At 37.3% G+C, this 10515-nt stretch overlaps 1 protein-coding gene across 1 annotated transcript in view; it reads right to left on the bottom strand.

The window, feature by feature from the left end:
* Positions 1-430: 430 nt before the first annotated feature.
* GALNT5 (polypeptide N-acetylgalactosaminyltransferase 5) overlaps positions 431-10515 on the bottom strand; it is a gene marked incomplete at both ends in the record, with an annotated part of 36783 nt that continues 26698 nt past the window's right edge. Inside the window, 3 exons of the mRNA XM_079710585.1 lie at positions 431-571; positions 4105-4266; positions 7041-7121. Of these exons, the coding sequence (XP_079566711.1) occupies positions 431-571; positions 4105-4266; positions 7041-7121 (384 nt within the window). The remainder of the gene's footprint in view (positions 572-4104; positions 4267-7040; positions 7122-10515) is intronic.

Here is a 10515-nt window from a genome sequence, read left to right as displayed (position 1 = left end):
TCTTTTATTTTTTTTGATGAAAAAACAGCAAATAAAGGATCAGGTTCTCACTGATTATACCTACTTGTGGACCAAAAGAGCTGGTTATGATCAAACTCAGCCTTCATGAGTATCATTGTGCTTCTCCAAGTACTTCTGTCTTCTTTTCCAGTTACCTGTTAGATGGCATGTGGAAACTTGAAGGCTTTGTTCCAGAACAGGGTGGAAAGCAGGCAATTCAAACGCCCATCTAGTGCTGAAGAAGGACTCCAATCTAATGTTGGACTGTTTCCCTGAGTAACTTTTGGCATCTCAAATATTGTGATTTTTAAAAAACCTTCCATTCAAATGTTATTAATTTTGAAGAATCTGAACTAGCATGGAGAAATAGTCACCAAGTTCATAGTCACAGTGTCTAATAGATTTACTAGATAAAGACATCAGTTCCTCCTCAGTCTTCATAATATTTTTCAAATTTCCACTTTTGATATGGCTTCACTGGGTCACAAGCAGCAACTTTCAGGGTCTTCTGAGAGAAATTTCCTTCTAAGCATAACAACTGGTGATAGTTTCCAAAAACAATGTGATTCACCTGGAGAGAAACAGGATCTGAGAATGAGCCACAGACTGAATTTGACAATTGTGATGTAAGAAAATGAAAACCAATAAAAAATTAGGTAATTACAGTTTTGATTTTTCAGGAATTCTCCTGAACAAAATTAATAACATAAACACAGGTTTTAGGCAGTATTAAGTTTGTCTTTATCTCAAACTAAGTTCTCACATTCTCCAAGCTACAAGACTTTTAATTCTTCATGAGGCAAAAGAAGAATTTTCTGATGATATGGCTGATAGCTATATTATTTAAAGGAAATAATTCCAGATGGCATTTACTATATTTGATCACTGGCTGCCTCACTGTTGGTAGTAAGAAAAAATACACACCATTATAAAAAGTGTGTTAGTTAATTTCTTAAGTCTGTGACTTAGAATGCAAATTTGGAATAAAAAGTGCTAGAAATGATGTGTTTTATTTATGAGTTTCCTATCACGATCTCTGAGAGTACATAATGCCTGATGTCCAGAAAGTCCAGACGTGATTAGAGAAAGTCATAGGTATTCCAGAGGTTCTATTATTGCTTAATATTTATTGAATGTCCTAGAAATGGTTGATAACCTACTTAGAACTTGCTCATGGGTTTATAATTTTTTCACTTACCAATCCTCTCAATTACCCATGACTGTGACAAAGATCATTCTAATTATATATATATATATATTTAATTATATATATAATATATATATGTTGTTTTGAAATGCTTTAAAAATTTATCAAACAGGGGTGACTTCATAATAATTTATTTTAGAGATGCTCTTACAAAAACAATGTTACCCTTGTAGGATTTGGGGAATATGATGCTTGAGTATGCTCAAGGTTTTGTAAAAGAGATAACATTGAGAAGTTCATTCTGGATTATCTACAATGTTCTGCTCCTGGGTTGTAAAGAGGTAACTAAATAACTTGTCCCCAACAAAAAACACAATGTGGAAACTGGTATTGGAGGGGCATTCTATATCCAAATCCTAGACGCCACCTGTGAGCCTTTTCCTTTTAGGTGGCCACAGTTCACAGCATTTGAGGAGGGCTGACCTAGAGGACACCTTTTAAATGCAGATTCAGAAATGTATAATTTTAATAGCTCACTGGTATCCGGGGTCAAACTCACTATCACACTTCCGCCTTCCATGAAGCTCTCAATGCCTAACGCTTTCTAAAAGAAGAGACATGTTCCTGTTATTCATAGTCTTATTCTCCATTTCTTTTGTTTTTTAAGACTTATACATCTTGGGGGACCTAGGAGGTTTAGTATGAAAACTACCAAAATACTGAAAAAAGAAGAAAGATAATTGTCAAGATATTCACCTCCATGACACCTAGCATCGTGAAAAGGGGAACCCAAGGCAGAAGGCAGCTATGTAACATGTTACAAAGTCATAGGCACAAACAAGGTAGGGGAACAGCTTTCTGATTTTTGCCAGCTTAATTAAATTACCTTATTTACAAATTGGCTTACCATTAAGGAGACCAGTGTTGGGCCTATACAAAAATCAGCGAATAAAGGCCTAAGTTCTCAGTGGGCCCAATCCAGTTTATAAGTAAGCCCTATGTAATTTAAGGACTGTCAGCTCCTAAATATTTTCTCACCAGCCTAATATCTTTTCTGATAACAGATTCACTTGAAGATGAGAAATGTATTCTTTTTCTCATTCGCAATCTCAATCTTTCCCCCTCTCTCTCTCCCCCTCTCTCCCTTCCTCCCTCCCTCCTTATCTATCTATCTATCTATCTATCTATCCATCTATATCTATCTATCCATCTACCTATCTCTCTCTCCCTCTCTCTGTTGCTCATCTTTGGCACAGGGTTAAGAAAGCAGAAGGTAAGATGTAATTTATTCAATATGTGTTTACAGATTTTCTTAACGCTATGCAATGTGAAATTAGCAGCTCACACACTGGTAATTCCTAATTTTTCTGAATAACTCAATAATAACCATCATCACTAAAAAGAAAAAAATATTGTCCAGAAGGAACTGAAATATAACAGGGATGATCTATAGAAAGAAAGATTGGAGGAGGTGTTGCTTAGGTCCTAATTTTGATCCTGAGCAGGAAGAAAAATGTCATGAAGAGAACAGTCACTGGCTGTGACATCAAAAAGAATGGAGGCGCTCCAAAGAAAAAAGTGTGCTTACTTCAGGGTTCATCCCTGAGCAAAATGATGGTCTCGCATACTCAATGCGTTCAGTGGATTTGGTGGCTACCTGCTAGTGAGATAGCAGAAAATTTGAGAAGGCAGGCTTGAAATTATTCCTGCCACTCCAAGATCCTACACCAAAGCTTATGACTTTGTGTCCTATTAAAATATAATTGGGGGAAACAGAAGACTTTGAGAGTGAATAGAATAGAGCACAGATGTTCTGGTAAATATGCACAACTGGACCTCTGGTAAAACATCCCCGATTTGTAGTATGAAATAAAATTCATATTTATGGCAAGACAAGAAAAATTTAAACATAAAAATTCTTCTCTGCCTTTTGGCCTCCCCTCTCCTCCATCTATGCATTGTGTCTCCACATTATGCATTGACCAAACCTCCCCCATCAGCAGGAATACCTGCTCAACCATAAACAACATTCTTCTAGCGTCAACAACTCCTTAAAAGAGAACAGTCCTTCCTGATCTTGTGAAGGGTCACATGACCCACCACGATGGCACTTAAATCTGGATTGTGTAAATTGTCAATAATTCGTTATTTAATGTGCAGCCCTGTGTCTTAAAAAACTTATATAAACGGTGTCTTGACTTCTAACAGGCAGAACAGTTCTCAGAGCTTTCTGAGATGCTCTTTCTGGGTTATAATCCTCAAATTTGACTCGAATAAAATTTTCCAATTCTTTCTTAGATCGACTGGTTAATTTTTCAACAGTAGCATGGGTATAAATACTTGCATCACGGCTGGTTTCAAGTTACCAATGTGACATTGCTGAATGTGAAGTTGGCAAGAGCTGTGCACAGCCAGCTCCCCCAGGCTGGTTGGAGCTGGTTCCAGCACCCGCTCAGAGCCTAGGCCTCTGGGAACCAGAGGGCATGAGAAAGTCTCTCTACATAGAAAGGAGGCAGGATGTGGAACCAGGTTCACACTAAGTGCAGGGCTTGTGGGAAGCACACTGCTTCTCACTTTTCCCATATACTGTCCCTGTAAACTTTCCTGGTAACCAGTGAGAACCAATTCTAGCTTATACACCTTTCTTTTGGCATTGTTAGTTGACTGAAGCAAATGACTTTTAGAAACAAAGATGGCAATAGCAATTTAACCAAAAGAACCTGGTGACTGTTCTACTTAAAATAACTGATTTGAAATAAATTTTGTGAAAAGAATTTAAAAAGACTCGACAGTTTATAGAAAATATCTGTTTATCTCTCTGTATGAACTTTCACACTGTCTCTATTGTCCCAAACACATTTAAGTCTTCGATTGAGGAAGCTGACAATGAAGGTTTTATGTCCCATTTAATTGAAAGTTGGATTTGTGGTAAGCAACAGGTGCAAATATTCTCTTACCAGCTCTGGATGAAAGACGGATGTTGATTTATGCAGCCATTTTAGCCCTTTGTTTCTGTTATCACAAGGGTGCAGCCTCAGGGCTCCGTTATCAGGGAAGGGAGCTAAACACCATTCTCCTTGTTTAATAAGTCTTAACCAGGTGTAATTAAATTGTTGAAGCTGTAGGTGAAATGAATAAGAAGGTGACTTCCAATGGCACACACAAGTAGCAGCTTTGTCAAACGTTTTTGTTAGCAACGCTTAAGAATACAGGCACTCTAGTCAGATGTTCTGTGTTCAAATCCTGGTGTTGCCACTTTCAATTCTGATCATGTGGGCATATTATTTACCCTGTCTAATCTCATTTTTATCATTTTTAAGTTGGATAGCTATAGTGTCTATCTCAAAACCTTGGGGTAATGACTCTCAAGTGTTGAGCACACAGTAAGGCCTCAATAAGTGTTAGTTGCAATAAAAAAAAGTATTTAGTACAATTAGTATGTATCTGCAAATGGATGTCATTTTAGGTGTTCTGAATGCCAGACTACCTTGTTGCTTGAAGTATTGGAACATTCAGACCAACACATGATTTAGGCCCCTGGCCATTGGGGCTACAGGGAGATCCAAGTTACAGTCCTAAATTACTTTGATGGGAATTATTATGTTTCTTTTTTTTAAGACTAGACATTTGGACTCCTAGAGGCTTTGTTCTATTATAGGAAAGGTTAAAAATCTTTCTTTGCTGGTAGCATAAGGAATCGCCATTTTGCTACTATGTCAGCATCCCCCAGTTCACAGGAACGGCTCTTGGAGATGTCCAGTTTTGGGGAGTCGCCAACTGTATGTTTAAAATAAATACTGTTTTAGGTAATGGAACGATGTTCTTAATTTTTATAAATACTTCTCTCCAGTTTTCTTACAATCTAGTACTATCTGCCTCGTCAATATACTCTAAATGTCTAGGTGTGTGGGAAATTTGTTGTTTTGCACCAATGTAAACATATTTTAAGAAAATAGACTGCTGGTAAAATCTATCTAAATACTTTTATCTAATGGATCATTTGTAACGTAACTGAGATTTGACTTAGATTATCAAGTATGTTATTGTGTTAGAACTCTCCATTCAAAGGGTAGTACCTGGACCAAAATTAGCATCTCCTGGGAGCTACTTAGAAACGCTGAATCTCAGTCCCCACTATGGACCTATTAAATCAGAATCTGCATTGTAACAAACTCCCCAGGTGATCTGAGTGCACATTAAATTTGAGAAGCACGAACATGTCATAATACAAGGATTTATGTGGCTACTAGAAGAAGGTAACTCTTACCTTGAAAAGGGACATTTCAACTAGTAGAAAAGTTAATAACTAAGGAGACATTTTAAGTAAGGTGACGGATAGGGCTTGATGGTTCAATGCTAGGGTTTTATTCCTTTTGAGCTTTTTTGGATGAATGCTACAGTCACTGGCTTAATATTAAGCCTCATTAATTCTGCTAAAAATAAGTTAACTTCCTCCATGTTCCTTTACTTTTTATTACTCAAACCAACCAAAAGAAGCAGAAACTAAAAATGAGTAACAAAACAAAAAGGAAAATGGGCGTTTGTGAAAAGCAGGGGCTCCATGATTCATACTTTTTGTCTCCTAGCATCCCTTCGAGAGACTTAGTGGTTATTGAGAACTTGGATTTCAGATAAAATACCAGTTAATCAGACACAGAAAGTCACTATAATGATGAGTCTTGAAGGATTGCATTAGTTAATATTTTACTTTCATATAATTAGGACTGCTTATGGTTTTGTTTTACAATTTACTACTTTATTTCCTCTTTGAATTGTTAATACGTGAAAATTACTTCTTTCAATTGATTTTTGACACTTTTCTCTTTCCTCTGTCTCCTCTTTCCTAATTAAGAACGAATTCCATTAGCTTCAAGTTTACAATCCATAGCTGAATTATACCAGCTTTGAATTAAGAGGTAGAGGTGGGATGTGCTTGAAAATACAAGCAATACCTCTAAGTCAAAGCCAAGGAGTAAGTCTTGGAAAGCCTAGATTCTCATCACAAAAAATTTCTCTATCAAAGAATTTACCTGCAATTTTAGGGGGTGAGTTCAACTCCTGAGTGTATGTTCCTGTGAGTCCTATTTGGTACCCAAACTGATAACTGTCCCCACAGAATGAGTTGTTAGGAAACATATGTTGGAGAGGGAGGTGCCAGCACTCAGAGCTCACCTCCAGCCCTGCAGAGTCCTTGCTCTGTTCTCCCTGGCCCTACTCCCTCCCCTAAATTTGTGCTCTGAGTCTGTTGAAATTCTGCTTAGAGTTTTCCACCATGGATCATGAATTGTGCAATTTGTATTACTCCCTTAAGATGTAGGATAACGTGTGTGTGGGGGGGTGGGTGGAATCAGAGAGTAAAATTGCTCCCTTAGATTAATTATTTTAAAATATGTACCATCTTTAGTTTCTTTATCATTTTGTCTTTATATGTAATGAGTTACTTTTCCCATTTTTGTCTTTATTACTATAGCAGTGAAAATTTGTGGAGCAGCAAATGTTAGATATTCTTTTACAGGCTTCACTTGTGTTATCTAATTCCATCCTCACACCAGCTTTGGAGTAGGCACTATTATTACTGCCATTTACCTAAGGGTTAAGACATTTCCAGTTGACACATTTTTTACAAGGGATGGAACCAGAACTGGGTCGCCGGTGGGTTGACTACAGTATCCACCTTTATTCCCTCAGTCACTGTCTTTTATATTTAGAAGTGGACCCTGTTGTCACCAACCCTATCATTACACAGAAATGTAGAAACTAATTATTGTTTCTGTAGGCGAAAATGAATTTCTCAAGTGAATGATGAATATGTCATAGCCTGCACCTATCAACGACACCTGCACCTACTATCAACTGTACCTACCATGAGAGAAAAAAACCCAACTCAGCATACCTTGCTGCTCCCATCACAGTCTTCCAGAATGGCTGTGGTGTTTTTGATGGAAATGCATTTACCCAAGGCCTCATTAATAAGCTAGGAAGCGAAATATAAAACATGCGTTAAGAAAAGATATTTTAAAGTAGAACAAGACATTCAGAAAACACAAAACATAAAACTATAATAGGGTTAAAAGATAGTTAAGTTAATAGCATTACTTAGCACTATACAATTTTATTGGTTGCTATCTCTAACACAGACATAATGTAATCTTGCTAAAGTACGGCTTCCATCTGTCAATTCAGGCCTGCGATTCAGCCACAGAGCCAACAGAGGCTCTTAAGTAACCCTTGCCTGGAATGCTGAATAGGAAAGGAGAAAAAGGTGGCATGAAAAGTAGTTATTTTCTTGTCTCAAGTTTGTCTGATGCATATATTAAAAGTCAATGCACATACTTACAATTTAATCAAAGCAGCGGTTATGGGCTCTGTTCCCTGGCTGACCCCTCCAAGCTATTTGACTGCTTAGGCACTGAATCATAGATAAATTGAGTCCTTCAAAAACAGCAGATTCCAGCTGACTCCTGGTCAGAATCTTCCTAATGACTCAGGCAAGCAACAATTCATTATAGGGAAGTTACGCAAGTTAATACAGAGCCAAGCTTAAAGGCACTTTCTGGCAGGGCCCCAGGTTTTTAATGGATTTCTAAGGTCCAGTATGGAGGCAGCTTTCTATAAGTCATCATTTAATGTGGAAAAATATTGATTCTCTTGCTCCCTTTGACATTCTGGGCAGGTCTAACGAGATGGTGGGTTAATAACACAATTTGGACTTCTCAGATATCTAAAAGAGCTGTGTAGAGCTAAGTGTCTACACTCAGGGAAGCCCCCTGTGCTGGGAAGTGGGGAGGTCTTTGTTGCCAGGGACTTTGTTTGTGTCCTTTCTGTTCCAGGGCGCCTAACAAAGAGCTCTAACCCTGGAGGGCTGTAGGACGCAGGCTATGTAGCTCACAGAGTTGCCAGACTTCATAACACAGTGCTCAGCGGGTTGGTTCTCACTTTTACATACATAACTTTTCTTGCAAGAAAGTTAAGGGGCATCTTTAGGGTCCAGAAAGTGCAGAAAAAAATGTGAAAACAAGAGAGAAAATTGCAAATACTGGCAAGCAGGGGACCAATAGTGAGCATGGATAAGCCAGAGTTGGAATTGAGGTCTTCCACACATGATGGAAAGCTAAAAAGTTAGACCCTCAGTGGAATGGTATACTGGGAAAAAACAATTTACCCATTAGCACAGGGGGACAAAGGGGAAGCTAGGTTCTCCCGTGGGAATCTGAAACCTTACATCAACCTTCATTTTGGTTTGAGATGCACACTTACACCACTAGCATTGGCTAGGAACACTGATAGAACCCTCAAAGCACAAAAATAAACATAAAAATCTACCAGTTTTGTTACCTCTGGGGTGACTGGCAAGCAAAACATTTCTAGAAGAAGAGAATCTCCATCAGAAATCCTCAAAGGAAGCTCTATTCACAATTTAAATTGTGACTGGACAATGACAAATTTGGGAGGAGACAACCCATCATTAGTAAGCGACAGCAGTCAGAACCTATGGAAGGAATCCACCACCATGAACTTCAGAGAAAGGATTAATAAATAAAAGTGCACGGAGGTAGAATAATCCTGGAGTTGAAAGAAAGGAAATGCTGTCCCAATTGCTCTCTGGATCTTAACAGAAATAAATATAAACTCCTGTACTTGTAGATTATGCAGAAAATATCTTATTTCAAATGAATTTGGAAAACTCTGGCTTCAGTACAGTTGAACAGGTTGCCTTAGTCCAGAACTTCTCAGAACCTTCGGTACTGAGTGTAGGTTAATGTTTAGCTCGCGGCTCTGAAAGGCAACATGGTACGAGAGTTTGCCAAATACATTTGACCACGGAATCCTATTTCTGACTGCACAACTAATAACTTCGCTCAGAACAGTGTTTGGGAACCCCTGGTTTAATTGATTTCTTTGTATTTATTTCTCACAATCCCTTCTTCCAAGCACTGAAAGCCTTAGAAAGAGAGAAAACTTTTCTATCCCTTGCCTCCCCTCTCCCACTTCATATGAAGATCTGTTTCCCTTCCCTTCTTTTGGAAATTACTGGAGAAACTGCTTTCCTTCATATAGGAATGGTCTATGAAGTGCTATGGAATTGTTATTCTTTATCTCATTATGAATAGTTTTGAAAACTGGTTTTTAACTTTTCATTTTAAAAAAATTATATCCATGCTTTTATTGTAAACTATGTCAATCTTTTTTTTTTTAAATTAGGAAGTACACAAATTTTAAATTATCCATTTTGAATTATTTCATTTCCAATTTAGGAGGTGGGAGTTCCCTATGGTTTATCTCAGAATCGTTAAACACTAGGCTAGAAGCTGTTTGCTGAGTTTTATCCAATATGAATACGAATTATTGGTGAGGTTCTTTTACTTTATTATTTTCAAATATTTTTGGTTCAGTGAGAAAAGATTTGTTCTTATTTTTAAAAAGTCAAACTTTCCTTAGTGTGTAGGTTGAAAGAAGGGGAAAATATGGAGCAAGTAAAAAAAAGCTGTGGATTTTATTTTCTTGGAACTTTACATGATTATCTATCCAAAATAATGGTCTAGTTAATCTTACTCTGAATTGCCTGGAGAAAGGTTTTTTGTTTGTTTGTTTGTTTGTTTTAATAGGAATAATACTCCCTACTGGTTGCTCCAGAAGGGAGCAAATGTCATTTTATTAAAATTTGTCTAAGGAAGGCGGCAAATAGGGAGGAAAATAGAAAGAATTTGTTAAAATCATTTAAAAAATATTTTCCACATTTTGTTGTATTAAAGCTCAGGCATCAGCAGAAGGCTGTTTCATTAGGAGAGCTCTTCAAAAATTTCACGGGAACTATTATACAAGCTAGCCTCAAAGAGGAGCAAAAGATAGTTTTTTAGTTCCCTCTGGTGGTTAAAGTTCAGTAATGCTCTTGCTGAGATTCTGTGCTGTTAGGACAGGAAAAAGTTACTACGCTGATAATTTCTTTTTATTTTATCCTGCTCAGGAAATAGCGTCTTAAAAATGTAAATTTATTTTACAAGCATGTTATTTGAACAGTGTATAAACCAGGTTATTCTTCCTAATGAGTTATCTAAGATAAAATATCAGGTTGAACCATCTGAAGTAGCAACTATTGCATTTTGACCTACAAAGGTGGCAATTATGTCATACACAAACAGGTTACATATACTTATTTGTCAGTTGAATTTTATAAAAGCAGAGCAAATTCCCAGACTGGTTTCCTCTCTTTCTCGCTTTTCTGGGATCTCTTTATATCATCAAGGGGAATGGCCTTACTAAGTGTCCTTGTCATCAGGAGATTTTCTAGGCAGAGAAAGACTGGGTTTGTACAATCCACTTTCTAGGAAGAACTGAAAAAATATGACCTAAAAAGAGATTAAAAATTT

This window comes from Hyperoodon ampullatus (assembly GCF_949752795.1).
Source record: "Hyperoodon ampullatus genome assembly, chromosome: 8".
In the NCBI taxonomy this organism is placed as follows: domain Eukaryota; kingdom Metazoa; phylum Chordata; class Mammalia; order Artiodactyla; family Ziphiidae; genus Hyperoodon; species Hyperoodon ampullatus.
The sequence above is the reverse complement of the archived record's forward strand: the minus strand, read 5'-3'. Positions and strand labels throughout refer to the sequence as shown.